Source organism: Nycticebus coucang, chromosome 1 (genome assembly GCF_027406575.1).
Source record: "Nycticebus coucang isolate mNycCou1 chromosome 1, mNycCou1.pri, whole genome shotgun sequence".
Taxonomy (NCBI): Eukaryota; Metazoa; Chordata; class Mammalia; order Primates; family Lorisidae; genus Nycticebus; species Nycticebus coucang.
The window spans coordinates 136,192,943-136,214,501 of NC_069780.1; the positions used below are offsets into that span (position 1 = coordinate 136,192,943).

General features: G+C 37.4%; 1 protein-coding gene across 3 annotated transcripts in view; it reads right to left on the reverse strand.

Moving 5' to 3' along the window:
- TNPO1 (transportin 1) overlaps positions 1-21,559 on the reverse strand; it is a 101,540-nt gene that overhangs the window by 24,582 nt on the left and 55,399 nt on the right. For all 3 annotated transcript variants that reach the window (XM_053588968.1, XM_053588982.1, XM_053588974.1), the window contains exons 7-13: positions 19,199-19,280; positions 15,053-15,175; positions 10,762-10,880; positions 6,774-6,834; positions 6,053-6,221; positions 2,856-3,008; positions 1,922-2,147 (exon numbers count right to left, since the gene is read on the reverse strand). In XM_053588968.1, the coding sequence (XP_053444943.1) occupies positions 1,922-2,147; positions 2,856-3,008; positions 6,053-6,221; positions 6,774-6,834; positions 10,762-10,880; positions 15,053-15,175; positions 19,199-19,280 (933 nt within the window). The remainder of the gene's footprint in view (positions 1-1,921; positions 2,148-2,855; positions 3,009-6,052; positions 6,222-6,773; positions 6,835-10,761; positions 10,881-15,052; positions 15,176-19,198; positions 19,281-21,559) is intronic.

The window sequence follows — 21,559 nt, forward strand, 5'->3', positions numbered from 1 at the left end:
ATGGAATCAGAATTAAAACTCTTGAACTCTATACCTTAACTGTCAGATGTATACTAGGGGTCACCACCCCTCAGATGTTTCTCTAATATGCATTAAGGTGTAGAGTACATCTGTTGCTACGAATTTGCCTTATGTATGGCTTTATTTATTAGGACAAATAGATACGAAAGTCTGATCATACAGCACTGTGATATTTATTCATTTTCTTCATAGCACTTGCCACAAATTACAAATATATAATCACTTGGTATTTCTTACTAGTTTATAAGTTTCAAGATGGCAGGGACTGTAAACCCAGCATTTTAGTGTATGTTTAACAAATGTGAATTAATAAATCATAGGATACCAAATACAATCTATATCCTCCCTCCATTTTAAAACAAAAACTTAATGCTATTAATCACACTAGCCACCTTGTTGGACTTTCTTTCATCTCATTAAGAACTTCAACTCTTCCAGATACTACTGCTTCTGATCTAGTAAGGTCTACATCAAATTTACCTTCCTCCTTTCATAGCAGTTATTTCTTCTCATTACCAACATTAACAGTAAAAGCATATCTACTTATAAATATTAAGGAGTAGGCCCTTTTAGGACATACTTTTTCCAGGAAACTGAAATATTTATAGTGAAAGCAGCTGCTCGTCTGATATAAAGAGAGACATGGGGTGGGCATGTGGCTCATTCTGCAATCATAGCACTCTGGGAGGCCAAGGCGGGGAAAACGGATATAGCCCATGAGTTCAAGATAGCTTGAGTAAGAGAGCTCATCTCTACAAAAACAATTAAAAAATTAACTGAGCATGGCGGTGCATGTCTATTGTCCCAGCTATTCGGAAGGCTGAAGCAAGAGGATCATCTGAGCCTAGGAGGTTGAAGTTGCTATGAGCTATGATAATGTCAACTGCACTCTAACCTGGGAGACAGAACAAGACCCTGTCTCAAAGTAACAAAAACAAGCAAAAAGGCCAGGCATGATACTTTATGCCTATAATCTCAGTGCTTTGAGAAGCTGACTGGGAGGATTACTTCACGTTAGGAGTTTGAGAACAGCCTGGACAACGTGGCAAGACTCTGCCTTTATAAAAAATTAGCTAGGCATGGTGATATACGCCTGTAATCCCTGAGACTCAGGAGGCTGAGCCCGGGAATTGAACACTGTAGTGACCTATGATTATCCACTGTACTCCAGGTTGGGCAACAATAAGGCCATGTGTCTCAGAACAAAAAGAAAAAATAAAAATAAAAAAGAGCGCCTCAAACCCAACCAATAGAACAGTTGTTCTTAGAGCAGATCTACAAAGCACTCAAAAGCCACAGTTGGTAAGAGACAGGTCACAGGTCACTGTGGGACTCTGTGAAGTTATGATAGTTGACCTGTAGTCTAAAGATGTGAATGTGCTCAAATTTTGCTATTCCTTCAAGAGTAGGTACCCTGCCAGTACCACTTCAGATGCCTGAGGGAATCAGGGTAAAAGATTATTATGTTACCATAGCTACTGAGTTGGGGGGGGGGGGAGGAAGAAACAGCAAAGGCTGATGTCTTCTTAGTCATACTTAAAAGGTGCAAATAAATTTTTCTCAACCAAACATGTATAAAACATGCTATAATGCAAACCCCAAATCTACAGATCAATCCAGCAAAAACTTCTCTAAGAAAAAGGAAAGCTGCAGGGCAGCGCCTGTGGCTCAAAGGAGTAGGGCACTGGCCCCATATGCTGGAGGTGGTGGGTTCAAACCCAGCCCCAAAAACTGCAAAAAAAAAAAAAAAAAAAAGAAACCTGAACTGACATAGTTGAAAAATTTTCCATTATGAAATACTCCATTATGAAACACAAACATTCCATTGTAAGGTTGAAAATTAGCTGCTCGCTACATTACCTACTCCCACAATGAACACCATGCTATGAATGTGTCCCACCTGCAGGCAGCTTCTTGTACTCTCTTGTTGCTATCCAGGATGCGCTTGAGCAGTTCCGTCATTAATGGCTTCAGGTACGTGTCCGGGGGCTGGCTGACTACCCAGTGTGCATAGCGGCTAAGAGTCCAGCACGTTATGGAACGCACAAGAGCCTTTTTATCAGAGAGGCACTGAATAAGGTGAGGAATGAGCTCAGGCAAGTATGGAATCATGCCTTGCATGCAACCTAGAAAAAAATAACAGAAATCTGCCTAAGTGCTAAAATTGTACTAAAATTGTTCCAGTTGAAAACAATTGGAACAATTGTTCCAATTGTTACATACCCATGAAAAAATTTTTTAGTATTTTCATTTATAAATATACTATGATAATATATATCTAAATAATTAAAAAAACCCTGAAATTAGAGCTTACTGCTCTTAAGGACCTTAGGGTTAAGTCTTCTTCTTTGTATGTCTGCTACACTAATCATGATTTTCAGAAATGCCTGTGAAGTGCTTCAACTTCTTGTAGAAAGATATTTACAGAATTAATAATAGCCCTTATAGAGAGTGATGACACTCTTGCCTTATTAGGTTTCTTCTAGTTACCTAGGCAATAAAGTTATTTTTTTTTTAGCAACGGAGATGCTTCGGATGTCAGAGTACCCTTGTTCTGTTCCCATTACAGTTATTAAAAAGGTTGCTGAATTCAGCAGTCAGTCCATGGCTGTTTAACAATAGTTAACTGGTTCTAAGCAGAAACTTAGTGTAAGATGAGTTTTGTACGCAATTATCCCTCTGGAAGTTAATATGGATCACAGTCTTTTCTGCCCCACACTCATGATACTATGTGAATTCAAGAGTGAAATCTTTATATGGTCTGCTTCTCCTTAAAGCAGACTACCCTTATTAGCATGAGTGAACTTTACAATTCAAACTGAACTTAAACTTACCTTCAGCAATTGCTCCTAAAACCAAGATGCCTGATTCTTTAACAACCCACTCGTGATGAAAAAGTAATTCTTTCAAAAGGGGCAAAATATGTGGCAGTAGCTCATCACGATACACATTTGCAAGAACATCTAGGGCAGCAGCAGAACACTTTCCTAAGGAAATATTTAATGAAAAAATATATATTAATTTCTCTTATAAGTTAATTACATATTAAAAATTAGTATTTATTGTATGTATTACACTTTATTCATAAGAATTCAATTAAATAGGAGATTGTCTCCACATGAAAATACCTGCATTTTCTACTACAATTTTTATGACAAAGAATTAGCAAATTAATGACAAAGACATTCTACTCTATTCATGACTGCCATACTTGAATTCTTTTATCTGTATAGGAAAATCAAAACATATGCTATTCCACTCAATTCAGTGCTTCCAATATGATGCCCACTGTTACAATCACAAAGCAAAACCCACATTAATTCTACTTAACATTTTTAGTGATAGATCATTTAGAATCAAGTTATGTAATTATTTAGTTGATTGGAACCAAAGTCACAGGTGCATGAAGCATAAAATGTGCCAGAAAATGTTTACAATGAATTAACTATGAGACTAAAAATTAATTCAGATTTCATTAATATGATAATTTAGAAAAGAACAAAAAGATAATTTTAACTGCTACGGGTTGGAGCATGTCCCACCAAGTTTGGGTGTTAGAAACTTAATCCCCAACATATGGTGCTTGATAAAGAAGTGATTAGACCATGAAGGCTTTCTCTACTCTCATGAATGGATTAATGTCCTCTTTGCAGGAATAAGTTATCAAGAGAGTTGGCCTAATATAAAAGCAAGGTTAGCTCTCTCTTGCTCTTTTGCCTGTACACTATGGTATAATATAGAAATAAAGTCCTCACCAGATGCATCCCCTCGATTTTGGACTTCCCAGCCTCTAGAACTGAGAGTCAAATAAATTTATGTTATTTAGAAATTACCTAGTCTAAGGTATTCAGTTACAGCAGCACAAAAAGGACTAAGTATCGACATTTTCCCAACATGAACTAGACACAGAAAATGGTTAATCACAAATTAGCAATGATAAAAGATTTTTAAAATCTGCATGTACTGACACAGAACAAGGCATAAGACATACAAAACAAAATCCCAGCAGAGTACATATAATGTGTTTTCGTAAATGGCTTCTCCTCTAAGATTCATGCGGTTTCCTATACATGCACAGACAAGCTTCTGGAAGGATATAAAGAAATGTGGGATGTAAAGGGAATGTGGCCCCCTCCCAATGTATATTACTTCTGTAGAGTCATCTATAATGTATCTTGAACCATCCTACCCCCGACATGAAAGTAAAAATATACTGGGAAGTAATTTGTGATAGCGATAAAGACCTTGGGCTACCTTATTAAGGAAGACTTGGATTCCAAAACTGGATATACACTATTAGTGCTAGCTATGCTAACCTTGGGCAAGTTTCTCTTTTACAGTTTCTTTACCTATCTAAAGTTGTTGGAAAGATTAAATGTGATATGCATATATAGTTCTTGGCCTACTGCTTCCCACATCAGGCACTCTAAATGTTATAGGACACTAAAGAAGACACCGAAGAATCAGCATTATATAATTAGACGGATTACACAATATGGGCTGACAACATATATCCTTAGTCACTTTATCACAGTTATTTTACTAGACATCTCAATACTTTGAACTACAGTAGTGGTTCTAACCTGGGGGTAATTTTGTTTCCCAGAGCACATTTGGCAGTATCTAGAGACACTGTTGTTTGTTCCCATTTTGTGCATGCTGCTGACATCTTTGGATAGAGGTATGGATGGTGCTCAATATCCTACAATGTACAGGACAGCCACCACAACAAAGAATGATGTGGCTCCAAATGCCAGTAGTGCCAAGATGGAGACACCCTCAACGAAAGTAGTGGAGATTTAAAAACAAGCAAGCAAAATCAAAACACAGATGCATAGGTACCACTACAATTAAAGAGTATGGGCCAGACTACCAGCTTCACTGATAATGTAGCTTTATAGCTAAGGTTGAAAATTATTTTAAAAACCTTATTTTCGAAGCTTCAAATGACAAAGCAATATATATTATTGGAGAATTATCTATGATAATTAGCCAAATATCATGCAAATTACCACTACAGCACACTCTTAGGAAAAAAGGAAAAGCTTGTCATGATATTCTTATTTTATAGTATCAAAATGTACATAGCCTTTTGAGAAACAGTAGTTTGAGGTAAGATATCTTTATTATTATTATTTTTTTTATGTTTCTTGGCCGGGGCTGGGTTTGAACCCACCACCTCCGGCATATGGGACTGGCGCCCTACTCCTTGAGCCACAGGCACCACCCGAGGTTAAGAAATCTTTTTAAAGAATATACTAATGAATAAATTCAAGAGTAGGCCCATCATGGAAATGCAAACCAAAACCACAAGATAATACTATTTCACATCCACTAGAATGACTAACAGTAAGGGTTCATGAATACATAAACTGGTACCTTCAGATACTAGAAAGTAAAATGGTACATCCACTTTGGAAAATACCCTGACAATTCCTCAAACGTCAAACGGTTAAACACAGAGTTACCATATGACCTAACAATCCCACTCTTGAGCATATACCCAAGAGAATTAAAAACCCACAAATACTATTTACATAAATACTTACAGCATTACTATCTACAATAGCCAAAAGACATAAATATCCACTAACTGGTACAAGTGTATATGCATATACATGTGTCTGTATGTGCACATACATATATATACACATACACACACAAATATGGTATATAAAATATTTCGCAATAAATTAATAGTGATATATACTACCCTGTTTCCCCGAAAATAAGACAGTGTCTTATTTTAAGGTGTGCTCCCAAAGATGCGCTAGGTCTTATTTTCAGGGGACGTCTTATCTTTCCTATAAGTAGGTCTTATTTTCGGAGGATGTCTTGTGACTAATGGGTATATGCCTTCTTTATTGGGTAATGAAAGTATTCTAAAATAGATTATGGTGAGGATTGGATAACTCTGTGAATATATTAGAAACCACGAATTGTATACTTTAATTGGGGAATTTTATAGTATGTGAATTGCATCTCAATAGTTACCAAAGCTGTTAATTGTGCCTTTCCCTCTCTGACTTACTTAAATTCCAGTCAGAAATTGTATCGTCGTCATCAATTTCATCATCATCATCATCTTCCTCTTCAATTCCATCTTCATCGTGCTGCTGGGCCACTGTTCTTGATCGGTGAAAACGTGGCCTTATATCCTGTTCACTATCAGGAATTGTTTCATCTTCTTCAACATCACCCTGTTTTTTTTTTTTAAAAGATAAACTTTTGGTGTCATTTATTATTTAAGCTAAAAAAAAAAAAAAAAAAAAAAAAAATCGGTATATCCAGAGATGAGGTCATGCACAAGCGTTTGATGCATACCCCCTGAGTGTTTGATAACTACTCTCCTCAGAAAAAAGTTCCTTGCAGAGGGGAGAAGAGATTAACATAACACCTGCTAGGTTTAATCAAGCCCTTTTGGCTATCTACACTGTCTCCATTGATTGGTATAATCTAAGTGTACCTGAGCAAATTCAGATTAGCATACTTAAGAAGTTATACTTTTAAATAGACTCCAAGTAATTTAAATAAAGGAAAAATTGATTATAACCCTACTGATAATTAGTTCCAATAAAGCAAGAATTTATCACCCATATTCATGTTTACTTCTACTTCTCAATCTCTATAGCCTATCATATACAACAGAAAATCTATTCTAAATAAATCTTTTATTGACCAAATTAAAAATGTATTAATATATGTACTTATATAAAAATTATCTTCCTTATTCATCAGAAAAGTTTCCTTACCTTAAGCAGGATGATATCTATATCTGAGTATTTCATGCCATTCACTAACACAGGAATTAACCTATAAAGAAATGAATTCATGAAAGAAAGATCTAAAGAATTAGAACTCTTAAAAACCTTATGCACACTAATAAAACTAGTGAGACAACCACTACTAATACTGTCTTTGAGAATACTGAGTGACTATGTATGTTATGCCCTCATTAAGTGAAGAAAACACTAATAGGGAAAAAGGAAAGCAATACAATTGAAAATTCCCTGGACAGGTTTAAGAAATGTGAACCAGCCAAACTTCCATGTTCAAAGCCCTTCTAAATTCTGAAATAGAAATATTAATAACACTGAAGCTAGTATAACTAGCTTAAGACTTGTAATCAGTTTTCCATAATTACAGAAAAAGTTACAAAAAAAGAGGCAAGAGCGAAAAGCTGAGAGAGAATATCTGATGGGGTGAGGTCCCTGGTGACAAAAAATTATTATCCAAGGCCTTAAGTAGGAAAGGAAAATTTGAATGAGTTAAGTTTTTGGGCAAAAGAAAAGGTCATTTCTTTCTCTATAAAAACAGAACTGCTCAAAGTGAACAAAGAAATTTAGAAGGGTGATGAAGGTTTGAAAAAGTGCTCTTCTTTCAAGTGAATGGAAGACAAAAAAGGTGATTTGGAACAAGTATCGGCAGATAGTGTGAAGCGACCACATGAAACTGAAGACCATGGATTTCTATAGCCAAAAATCTCCTGGGATAGTATAACTGGCGCCAGTGGTATACAACAGCGCAGTCAAAGCAGCTCATCTGAAAAAAAGTTCAGGGGAGACACATGCAGGGCAGATATATGTTTATGGTTGGTATAGTTTATTTGTGATTATAATGTCTGTCAGATGGAAAAAGAACAAATCAAGGAATCTGAGATTGGAAGAAGACAGAAGTAAAGGGCCTTTGAGTGGTGTGGCAGATGGGCCTAATAAAGTCTGTAGGACATAAAGTAAGACATGGGAGGCTAACCCTGTCCATGTGGCAATCTAGAATAAGACAAACAAAGCAGATCATTATTTATGAACAGATCTAACTATTCAGAATTCTCCTGAAGCCACATGTAGCCATTAAGAAAAAAAAAATAATAATAAATTTTTTTTTTTAGGCACTTCCCTTTGGCCAAAGGAAATTTTTAAAAATATAACACCATATAAAAACATTAATATCAACAAGAAATATTTAATGAGTACTTAAAAATGTGTTAAGCATTGAGCTGTTTTACATAGCGGTCCTATAAGATATCAGTGCACAAGAATTAACGGTGTGAAAAGCCAAAATAATTTCAGGGGGAAAAAAGAGATAAATGAAGAACTGCTGTACCAGAAAACAAAATACTTTAAATGTTTAATGTATCAAAATAGTACAGTACTGTTCAAAAAATAAAAAGAACAAATTATGTAGCCTAGAAACAGAACTTGTCTTCCTTGTTATATTAGTGCTTTCTAAATAAGTTCATATTAACAAGAAATCTCGTGACACAGAATTTTATTTCTTTTTGTAGAGACAGTCTCACTTTATTGCCCTCCCTAGAGTGTCAGGGCGCCACACAGCTCACAGCAACCTCCAGCTCTTGGGCTTAAGTGATTCTCTTATCTCAGCCTCCCGAGTAGCTGGGACCACTGCTTGTTGCAGTTTGGCCGGGTCTGGGTTTGAACCTGCCACCCTAGGTATATGGGGCCAGCGCCCTACCCACTGAGTCACAGGCACTGCCCCAGAATTTTATTTCTTAAGCAAACATTTTCATTCATATTAAGCAAAAGTCTGCTTAACAGAACTAGAAAACTTTTGTTGTGCTTTTATCTCAGCAGCAGATTGACATTGATATTCTCCCAATGTTTTAGCACTATCTAAAAACGAAAAACTATCTTAAAAATGTCTCCCAAACAGTGGTAGGGAAGACATAAATGAAATCAAGTCACGAATGGCTGGAGATGCTCAACATTTTTGAAGGTGGTGACCATTTAGCCTGCTACTGAATTCATCTGTTTTAAAAATTTTGGATTATATTAGTATAATGATGGAGTTAGAGCACCTAGTTACAATTGCATATTCAATTATTACTATCTCCTAATGTTACAGGCCTAAGTTCTCATTAATAAAATCTTTGTAGTTTCTTTTTTTAGAGACAGAGTCTCACTTTATGGCCCTCGGTAGAGTGCCGTGGCATCACACAGCTCACAGCAACCTCCAACTCCTGGGCTTAAGCGATTCTCTTGTCTCAGCCTCCCGAGTAGCTGGGACTACAGGCGCCCGGCTATTTTTTTAGTTGCAGTTCAGCCGGGGCCAGGTTTGAACCCGCCACCCTCTGTATGTGGGGCCGGCGCCTTACCGATTGAGCCACAGGCGCCGCCCATCTTTGTAGTTTTTATAAAGATTAGTATCTGTTTATTACTTTTGGAATTATATGACCCGATATGTACACATCAAACAGATCATAAAAAGGCATTATAAAGAAAAATAGTACATGAATTTCTTAAAGTAAAAAAAATACATTTCGCCCTCATTCCCAAATAAATTCTAGACTGACTAGAAAAAAATACAGGTAGAATTTCTGTTTCTTTGACAGAGAAACAATAGAAAAGAAAAAGGACTTGGTTACTATATGAAAATAAGAACATCTAAGTATCATAACCATCTAAAAGAAATTTAACTCCACTAATACCAAAACATTAACACCAAAGTATTTGTATTTTGCTCATCCAGACGGCAAAAATTAGAAAAATTAAAATTAATGGCTGGTAAAAGTTGTGACAAAATGGACACTGCTATCAGGGCATAGATGGATACATATTTCCTAGAGAACGATATGAAATATTTATGAAGTAAACTATGAAGAAAGAAAGAAAGAAAACTTTAATGCTAACTGAATCATTTATGGAGTGCTAGGATTACAGGTGTGAGCCATTGCGCCAAAAGATGATGTTCACTCCAGGATTATTTGGTTAAAAAAAAAGCCAAGTAACCTCAATATTCAACACATTCGATATGTATGGTATACACACATAAAAGTTAATTTTACATATATGGTGTGCACACCGTGACGGGATATACTACCACTAAAGTTTCAAAGACTAATGACACGGAGGAAAGCATACAGCATACAACTGAAAACAGCAAACCATAATATAGCATAAGCAAAAATTTCAAGCACTAACTCTGAGCGAGATGCCATAGTAAGTGCATCATGTGTTATCAAATCTACTTCCCCACACATTCAAGTCTTTATAGTGTATGGTACCTACACAGAAAAAAATATGCAAAGATGACACATCACAAACACTAAGGGTGATAACTCACGGTAGTGAAAATTTATTATTTTCTACCATTTAATTTCCTCCCATGAGCCTTTATTACTTTACTTTTAGAAAAAAGCATTACTTTTAAAATAACTGACAGAACAGCATTCCTTGGGTTAAAAATAGGCTCAGTGAGAAATTATTTTTGAGTAAAAAGAAAACCCCTTTGTAAGGTCTACGGTCAAAGAATAAGGGTTGTTCAAAAAAAAAAATCTCACTTTGTTGCTCTGGGTAGAATGCTGTTGTGTCATAGCTCACAGCAACCTCAAACTCTTGGCTCAAGCAATCCATCTTCTTGCCTCAGCCTCCTGAGTAGCTGGGACTATAGGCGTCTGGCCTAAACACCCGGGTATTTTTACAGAGGGGGTCTCTCTCTTGCTCAGGCTGGTTTTGAACTGCTCAGCCCGCCTAAGCCTCCCAGAGTGCTAGGATTACAGGTATGAGCTATTGTGCCAACCCCAGACTTATGATTTAGAATAAACCACCCTCACAGAATTTTTAAAAAGGGTAATTGTTCCTTGAAAAATCTCTTATACCAATAGTAAGCTTATGTCTAACTTCTATACAACTTCACTTTCTGATGGCAGAATTTTATAAAAATGAGAAATCACTGTTAAGTTAAATAAAGAACAAATTGGCACTTATAAGAAGGAACACTTACTTAGGAAGATGCCTTATGAGTACATCTTTGCATATTGGCTGTTCAGCTAAAGTTAGCCAAAATTCACAGGCTTCTAAAGCCACATTTTCATCTTGATCTTGAGTCCTCTGTAGCATGTACTGTAAACAAAGGATCCTTAATTTTAATCAGTTTAAATCACATAATTAATATAAAGTCAATCCTACATTGGCTTTTGCTACTACCTTGCATTTTATCATGGCTCTCAACCTAGGCTTTTGGATTTAAAAAAAAAAAAAAAAAGGTTCTAATTTATTCTAAAATGCAGTTAACTTAAGAACCAGTGATTTATCAGGTTGGTGCAAAAGTAATTATGGTTTTTGCACTGTTAAAAGTTGTCATTTGATACTGGAATACATTTTTTTTTGGAGACAAGAGTTTCAAGCTGTCACCCTGGGTAGAGTACCGTGACATCACATCTCTTTAGCAACCTCAAACTCTTGGGCTTAAGAGATTCCCTTGCCTCAGGATCCCAAGCAGCTGGGACCACAGGTGCCCACCACAACGCCCGGACATTTTTCTGTTGCAGTTGTCATTGTTGCTTTAGCTGGCCCAGGCAGGATTCAAACCTGCCAGCCTCGGTGTATGTGGCTAGCATTCTAGCCACTGAGCTCTGGGCGCCTCCTGGAATACATTCTTAACAATGTGGTTATGTTACATATCATTTTAACGTACAGTTCTCTCTCTTTTTTTTTTGTAGAGACAGAGTTTCACTTTATGGCCCTAGGTAGAGTGCCATGGCATCACATAGCTCACAGCAACCTCCAACTCCTGGGCTTAAGCGATTCTCTTGCCTCATCCTCCCAAGTAGCTGGGACTACAGGTGCCCGCCACAACACCCGGCTATTTTTTTTGTTGCAGTTCGGCTGGGGCCGGGTTTGAACCCGCCACCCTCGGTATATGGGGCTGGCACCTTACCGACTAGCCACAGGTGCCGCCCACAGAGCCTCAAGCTGTCACCTGGGTAGAGTGCCATGGCATCATAGCTCATAGCAACCTCCAACTCCTGGGCTCAAGCGATTCTCCTGCCTCTGCCTCCCAAGTAGCTGGGACTATAGGTGCCCACCACAACGCCCGGCTGTTTTTTTGGTTGCAGCCGTCGTTGTTTGGCGGGCCCAGGCTGGATTCAGACCTGCCAGTTCAGGTGTATGTGGCTGGCACCTTAGCCACTTGAGCCACTGTATGTGGCTGGCACCTTAGCCACTTGAGCCACAAGTACTGAGCCTTTTTTTTTTTTTGAGACAAGAGTCTCACTTTGTTGCCCTTGGTAGAGTACCATGGTATCACAGCTCACAGCAACCTCAAAATCTTGAGTTTAAGTGATTCTCTTGCCTCAACCTCCCAAGTAGCTGGGACTACAGGTGCCCGCCACAACGCCTGGCTATTTTTTTGGTTGTAGTTGTCATTGTTGGTTAGCAGGACCAGGTTGGGTTTGAACCCGCCAGCCCCAGTGTATGTGGCCAGTGCCCTAACCAATGAGCTAAGGGCGCCAAGCCTACATTTCTTGTTTTATGTTTCTTTTGCTAATGATATCACTTGCTGTTTATTTTATATTTACTTTGCACTATGGAAGTGATGTTAGCCAAAAAGAAAATTCAAGCTTTTTTAAGTCTTACTCAGTTACCCTGGGGTTGAATGCCATGGCATCATAGCTTGCTTACATCCAACTCTTAGGCTCAAGTGATCGTCTTTTCTCAGCCTCCTAGCTGGTACCACAGGCATTTGCCACAATACTTGGCTAGTTTTTCTATTTTTAGTAGAGACGTGGTCTCTATTTGCTTAGGCTGGTCAAGTGATTTTCTTATTTGAGTTCAAAAATTGGTTGTAAAGCAGAGGAGACAAATTGCAACATCAATTGGCCCAGGAACTGCTAACGAACATACTGTGCAGAGGCAGTTCAAGAAGTTTTGCAAAGGAGACAAGAGCTTTGAAGATGAGCATAGTGGCTGGCCATTGCAAGTTGATAACAGCCAGTTGAGAGCAATCATCGGGGTTGATCCTGTTGCATTTGGCATTTGAAACAAATTGGAAAGGTAAAAAAGCTCGATAAGGGGGTGCCTCACGAGCTGACCAAAACTCAGAGCAATTTTTCTCAAGTTTCACTGTCTTTTCTATGCAACAACGATGAACCATTTTTCAATTGGATTATGAGATCCAATTAAAAGTGGATTTCATATGACAACCAGTGATGACCAGCTCAGTGGTTGGACTGTCAGGACCTCCAAGCACTTGCCAAAGCCATACTGACACCAAAAAAAAGGTCATGGTCATTGGTGGTCTGCCACTGGTCTGATTCACTATAGCTTTCTGAATCCAATCAAAACCATTACTTCTGAGAAGTGTGTTCAGCAAATTGATGAAACGCCAAAAACTGCAACTCCTGGTAGCCAGCATTGGTCAAAGAAAGGGCCCAATTCTTCTCCACGACGATGCCCGACTGACCATGTCACACAACCAATGTTTCACAAGTTGAACAAACTGAGCTATGAAGTTTTGCCTCACTCACCATATTCACCTGACCTCTGGCCAACTAACTACCACTTCAAGCATCTCAACAACTTTTTGTAGGGAAAATACTTGCACAGCCAGCAGGATGAAGAAAATGCTTTCCAAGAATTCATTGAATCCCTGAACCACAGATTTTTACACTACAGGAACAAACTTATTTCTCACTGGTGACAATGTGTTGATTGCAATGGTATCTATTTTGATTAATGAAGATGTGTTTGAGCCTGGGTATAAAGATCTAAAATTCATGGTCCAAACCTACAATTACTTTTGCACCAACATAATAAAATGCTGTCAACTGAAAAGTATTCCTTATATGTACTGTTCATCTATTTCTGTGTAGGTGCATTTTATGAAACTTCTGAGATGTCTAAATTGTGAATGTTAATAATCAAATATTAAGCCCACTTAGAAAAACATGAACTGTTATACCTTTCTTAAAATGAAAAATCTTTTTATTACTACTCATGCTGTCTTTTATAATGTATATATAGACTTTCACATGTTTGAACTGGCACATACACATTGAAATGTCACACTTCTAATTCTAATTATGACCATAATTTGTAATTTCCAACAAAACAGGTTGATCAAGTCCTTTGGGCATAACCAAGCCACATTTACTCATGTGATTTACAAATGTAAATGCAGCTAAAATTGTGGTTAAATAATGAATTCTTACACATGTCTTTGTCTGGGTTGAAACATGTTACATGAGAAAATATGGCAACATAATAGTTGTCACAGGCCAGGCCCTATGCCACATCATGTCGCACACTCCTATGCTATTGAGTATTGCTTAAGTACTGCAACATTAGAAATTAGGCTCCCTGTTGTCACCTAGCAAGTGATGCAATTTTTTAACTTTTTGGTTAACTTTTCTAGCTTTAAACCAATCCCACTCGAATCTTCAAAGAGAAAATAGGTCCAAAGAAGAAAATGTTTATCCCAATTCTATGCTGCTACATATCTTTATCTCTAGGACTATTTCTCCTGATATTTTAGGATAGAAGATGTTGCATACCACAGATGCTAGCCTTTCAACACACCTTAGATCTGATCTTCTAAAAAAGATTCACCTTCTCCTATACAGAACTTTGAAAGTGAAAAGGAGGCTCTAGATAACATACTATTTAACACACTAGCAAACATATGTAATAATACTCGTGACACAATTATACCCAAGCAATGAGAAAATAAATGGTATAGTCTGACTCTTGAAATACTGAGTATTGTCTGAACAGTACTTTGTTCTAATAACAGTTTAATACTACATATTCCTTTCTTTAATTTAGTTTTTAAAATCTACATAGTCTGCGAAAACTGACTACAAAGGTTAAGCCAGAAATCTCGTTACCATAACATTAATCAGATGAATTTTAACAGTAATGTGGTAGGATGCACTCTTATAGTTAAGAGTTTCTAAATTCTAAGAATTTTGAATTCCACCAACATGAGACTATGTCATTTAATCTCCCAAAGTTTTAATGATCATACAGTCTAATCCCCATTTTAGTAAACATAATATATCCTAGTTCACCAAACCAATATCTACTCCATTAAATAACCTCTCCCCATAACATCGTATATATTATAAAAGAAAATCCCCATAAAGATAATTGTAATTGCCAGACAATCCTAATTTTTATAAACAACCCTCCTGTCCAATAAATTGTATAAATTTGAAAGCCAGGGTTTCACATCACATTATACATTTTTCTTGGAAAAAAAGATGAGGAAAGAGTCTTTAAACTGTCCGTGTTACCTCAACTATATTATGCATGTGAGGAAGCAGGCGATCCATCCTGACTTCAAGTAGCATCACAAGGGCCCGGCACACATTTTTCCGTACCTCTGGTTCTTCATCACCAGCCAGTGCAAAGAGATTCTATTGGACAAGAAACACATTTTTTCCTACTTTAAATACTACAATATATTAGAAAGGTTTATACACAATGATATGTAATCTTTAAGTTGGGGTCACATTAAAGAAATCCTAAGATGATGTATTAAGGAAAAAAATGACAAATTAAGTGGCCTACAGTATTAGATAACAAGACACTGAAATGTGGAATGAAGGATAACTGACAAAAATTGTGATTTTGATGTCAGATGAAATGCCAGTCTGATGCAGTGAAATCAATTGCGTTTGAGATCATTTTTAGTCTGCAAGAACGAAAAACCATGTCATCAGGACACAGGGCATTCATCTCATTCACTCAGAAGCACTTAAAAAAGTTTGATTTACCCCTCAAAATTACTGTCAGAGAACAGACTACTCCTACTAATCCTGACCCAAGGTGGCAATAGATTAAGGTTCTCCAAAAGCATCAAAATTGAGAAATACATATATACTGATTTTCTAACTTAACCCTAAACTGTTGTTCACCGAGTCAACTACCCAACTACTGAGAAAACAGTAAAAAGAATAATCTATCTTACACTGTTCCTTACATGTTCCTCCACTACAGTGGTTCTCAACCTGTGGGTTATAACCCTTTTGTAACAATTAAAATACATCCTGGCATTAGGATGGTTGAGAACCACTGCTCTACAAGGTTAAAAAAAAAAAAAAATAAAGGAATCCTAAATGGAGAATAGAGTTTTTTTTTTTTTTTTTTTTGTAGAGACAGTCTCACTTTATGGCCCTTGGTAGAGTGTCATGGCATCACAGCTCACAGCAACCTCCAACTCCTGGGCTTAGGCGATTCTCCTGCCTCAGCCTCCTGAGTAGCTGGGACTATAGTAGATTGCTTTGTAATCCCTACAACTCCAAGATGTTGTTATTCAATTTTATAAATAAGAAAATGGAAGTTAAGCCTGGCCCAGTGGCTCACTCCTATAATCCTAGCACTCTTGAAACGCAAGGTGGGAGGATCACTTGAGCTCAGGAGTTCTAGACCAGTCTGACCTCTAGTTCTAATAAAAATAGAAAAATTAGCTGGGCAAGGTGGCACACACTTGTAGTCCCAGCTACCAAGGAGACTGAGGCAGGAGGATTGCTTGAGCCCAGGAATTTGAGGGTTTTGTGAGCCTGGGGCAATAGAGTGAAACTTTTGTTTTTGTCTAAAGGAAGTTAACAGAAGTAATTTGCTAGCCAGTAGACAATCTGAAGTTGTGGTTTTACAGAATCTTAAGTTCACAGGCATTTTGCTCTACTAACAACCTTTAACTAGAAAAAAAAAAAATAAAAAAGAACCCGAAATCTTATTGTAAGAAAAACAAAGGAGACATTCAATGATTAAATCTGAGTGTCTCTTGGCTCAGTGCCTGTAGCTCAATGAGTAGGGTGCCAACCACATACACTGAAGCTGCTGGGTTCGAGCTCAGGCCGGGCCTGCTAAATAACAATGACAATTGCAACCAAAAAATAGCCAGGTGTTCTGGTGGGCGCCTGTAGTCCCAGCTACTCAGGAGGCTGAGATAAGAGAAGTGCTTAAGCCCAATAGTTTGAGGTTGCTGTGAGCTGTGACGCCCTGGCATAGGGTGAAATAGTAAGACACTGTCTCAACAACAACAGCAGCAACAAAAATCTGGGTGTCTGAAGTACTGTTGCTGCATTTGAAAAAATTTTCTTAAGCCTCCACATTTGACATGCGCAAAACTCTGTAGTTCCTCTTTAGATTGAAGATATTTCACACAGCAAGAGCACTGTTTTCCCAAAAGGCACTCGCTTATATGTTAGATATATATCCCTCATTAAATTTTACTAAAAGAGCTCATTAATTTACTTTAGAGACAACAACTACGTTGGGGGGATGGGGATGTTCAGTGTTACCACCTTCCACTTGTCTCTTTTATTATACCCAGCCAGCTTTGCCAATGTGTTACAGCCATGTATTACCAATATTTCCATCAATATTTTGTCAGTCTTAGCAGACATGTCATTAGCCCCTGATTAAAACACTGATAACTGAAGAAAATGATGAATCCATTTATACATTTAGCAAATTGTCACTGAGGGCCTACTAAATATTAGGCACCTCCTCCAGAGGTTTCTTCTTTAATAGGTAGATAACTGACTGAATCTTGTAGGATTGTCAATGTGGTATTTAATGATAATGCAAAATATTTTAAAATAGCCAAGTGTGGGGGCTCACGCTTGTAATCCCAGCACTCTGGGAGGCCAAGACCGGTGGGTTGCTTGAACTCATAGGTTCAACACCAGCCTGAGCCAGAGGGAGACCCCTTCTCTAAAAATAGCCGGACGTTATGGTGGGCACCTATAGTCACAGCTACTCGAGAGGCTGAGGCAAGAGGATTACTTAAACCCCAAAGTCTCAGGTTGCTGTGAGCTGTGATGCCATTCTACCAAGGGTGACAAAGTGAAACTGACCCCCCACGCCTCTCCAAAAATTTAAATGTAGAAATTGTCCTCTTGCTCCACTTATTGAGCATAGTCCTGTGTCATTTTTATTTTCAGAGAGAATTTAATTTCTTTTATTGTAAATTATATTTCCTTGTAAGAATGCTGGCATGTCTACCACTGTCCCCTTTATTAAGTTGTGAAAGAATAATACTAAGGAAATGCTACATCTGAATTAACAGCTAACACGAAATGCTTACTCTGTGGCAGACATTACTCTAACTGATTTGCAGCAACTAGTTTTGTAACAATCCATGGCTCAGCACCTGCAGCTCAAGTGGCTAGGGCGCCAGCCACATACACAGGAGCTGGCGGGTTCAAATCCAGCCTGGGCCTGCCAAACAATGACAGCTGCAACCAAAAAATAGCTGGGCGTTGTGGCGGGTGCCTGTAGTCCCAGCTCATTGGGAGGCTGAGGCAAGAGAATCACTTAAGCCCAAGAGTTTGAAGTTGTTGATGCCACAGCACTCTACCCAGGGCAACAGCCTGAGACCCTGCCTAAAAAAAAAAAAAAAAAAAAAGAGAAAGCCAAAATCAACCAACCAAACAAAACCCCACCAAAACAAACAAAAAAAAAAACAATCCAGTTAGTTGAGTCAATTACTGGCTTTTGTTTTATAGCTGATGAAACAGAAATCAGTCAAGTAAGTTAAAATGTCCAAGGATACATAGCTACTAAGCTGAGGAGATGGGATTTAAACCCAGGCAGTCTTGAGACCTCTAATATTATGTGCTACACTAAACTACCTTTCTTGACTGCCCTACACTGAAAGAAAACACTTGGCAGGCTTGAAGCCCATAGCACAGTGTTTAGTGCCGGCCATATAGACTGAGGCTGGTGGGTTTGAATCCGACTCTGGCCAGCTAAACAACAATGACAACTGCAGAAAAAAAAAATTGCTGGGTGTTGTAGCGCCTGTAGTCCCAGCTACTTGGGAGGCTGAGGCAAGACAATCACTTAAGCTCCAGAGTGTGAGGTTGCTGTGAGGTGTGACACTGCAGCACGCTACTGAGGGTGGCATAGTGAGACTCCGTGTCAAAAAAAAAAAAAAAGAATACACTTTGCAGTCATAAAATGTATATGCTCCCAGCACTAACCACAGGGTTTGAGTCACAGTAGATCTCAGTAAAATCCATTTAAGATGTATTTTGGTTAACTTATAAATGGCTATAGGTTCTTTCTGGCTACTACTCTTAGTCTATTAGTTAAAAAAGCTGGTCAATTTAAGTGATGAGAGAAAAAACATCACGATCTGCCCCCCTTTGTAAAATTTCCCAGTAACAGTATCAGTAGCTTCACTTCTAAAGTACTTTTAAGAAAAGCTAGAAAGGAATGGACTATTCAATTAAATTTTATCTAATGAAAATAAAAGCTTAAGTACTTAAGGAATTTTAACAAAGTATCTTATATCCAATTTCAATACTATCAGAAATCATTTAATATTGAGTTTATAATCATAAATGATTATAGTTATAATAAAATAACAGCAGTTAGCACTACCTAACCTTCTCAAAGACAAAGGGGGAGACAGGGACAAATCTTACCTCAATAAAAGAATCAATGTGCAACATCAGAGCTTGAGTCCTGCTGATGATAAACTGATTGACACATGCAACAGCATGAGACCTAGAAACAAAATTTACAATTTAACGTGTGCTCATTGTAGCTTTTTTCTATCTACAAAAAAATTGGCACATAAAACATTCCTCCATAAAAATATTATGGCACACATCTAATCTCATATACCTAGTAAAAGGAATGAGCCAAATCTGTGTAGCAGAAAAAGAATGTCATGATTAAGTAAAAAATTTCAAGTTGCCAATCAGTATGTTAGTGTTTTCTAAGCAAGTGAAAAATGTCTGAAAGGATACGTACCTGAAGAGCAGGAAGCTGATCAAGAAGCACTGTATACACCTGGCACTGCCCTTGAAACTAAAAGTGGGGAGCAGCCTTTATGTTCCCGCATACCTAATTCAACTGCTCGGCAAGTCTTAATGATGCTACCTTTAAAAACATATCCTTAATCCAATCATCTCTCACTGTCTTCACTTCTTCCCTTAACTAAAGGACTAGAGCTCTTCTTACTAGGGTAACTGCAATAGGCTTTAATTCATCTCTGGACCTCCAACCTGTTTGACGCACACAAATAAGACCACACTGTACTTTTATTCACATTGTTCCAATAAAACCTAATCTACTTTTCTTGCAAAAGGCCAAATGGTAAATATTCTAAACTTCATGGGCCACATAAGACCTATGTCATGTTTTCATTTTGTTTTCTCTTAAATACAACCTTTTAAAATATAAAAATTATTCTTGGCTTACAGATCATAAGCTAAATTTGGTTCCATGGGTCAGTTTGCTGAACACTAGCCTAGATATTACTTTACGATGGGTCTCCTAACTCCCAACTTTAATTCCTATGCTGCTACAGCCAAATGTTATTCTTCTGTCACGCTAAAAAAGCTATCTCTAATTCTAGTCTTTTCACCTGCTGTTCTTTGCCTTAAACATTCTTCACTGTGATCTTTCATAGTTAACTACTTTATTTTGCTCAGGGTTCTTAGACAAATGTTACCCTTATAGAGCACCCTCTAGATAAAAATACTTCTATAAATCATCGTCTATTCTCGATTCTTATTATTTTTCCAACGTATTCACCAATATCTGAAATTTTATTTTTTGTCTGTCCTGTCCGCCTCTTCTTCTGAAATATAACTCCCATGAGAACTTTTGTCTTAACTTCTGTGCCAAAAACACAGTTGGCTTTCAGTTATGCTGTTACAACAAAAGCACATAAATATTTATTAACTAAGAAAGATAAAAAAGAAAAGCATACTCTGGGAACTCAACCACTTCAGTGTATAGCACAAGGTGAAGCTGCTTACATATTAAAGTCTATTTTCTCTCTTAGTAACCTAATATTAAAGTTGTCAAACATCACATTTAGTACAATTTTTTTTAACACTAAAAGTAAAGACACACACACATTCTGAATACATATGTAATAAGATTATTTAAGAAGAAATCCAAGAATAGCTGGGATTTAGTCACAGACTGTTGTTAAGGTCATCATTGTTATGAATAATTACATTAAAAATGACTAACAAATAATCACTAAATAGAAGTGGGCCATAATAAGAATGTGACAGAACTAAGAATATTTCAACTCTTCATACATCAAGCCTCATAAAATAAAATGGCTACGATTTTTAAATTGCTTAACATGCGAAAGATAAAACTATACTTATTCTATACTCCTGACGTCCAACATTTTCAGAAGGAAAAACATTTTTAAGAATACAGAGTAAATACCAACTATATTAATAAGGTATTAAATAATAATGTAGAATAAGACCATGTAAGACAGACAGTATGTCCGTCCAGCTAAAATATACAACAAACAGTTATTCATGCGAACAGAAAACAGGGTGTCCCAAAGAGCACCATACATACATGCATGGGGAAAATGGGAAACTGTAGCTCAACATTTCTTTACAAAATATTCATTATAAAATATTTCCCTAGGCTTGGTGCACCAGCCAAATACACCATGGGTGGTGGGTTCAAACCTGGCCCGGGCCTGCCAAACAATGACAACTCCAACAATAAAAAATAGCCGGGCGTTGTGGTGGGCACCTATAGTCCCAGCTACTTGGGAGGCTGAGGCAAGAGGAATCGCTTAAGCCCAAGAGTTTGAGGTTACTGTGAGCTGTGACGCCACAGCACTCTACCAAGGGTGGACATAGTCAGACTCTTGTCTAAAAAAAACAAAAACTCTACATGTTGATATATAAATATAAAAAATACATATAGGGAAAATTAACAAGTTCATATTATATCAACCTCTGAAACACCCTGCACATTAAAAAGAAAAATGTTACATAGTATGTATGGCAGTATCT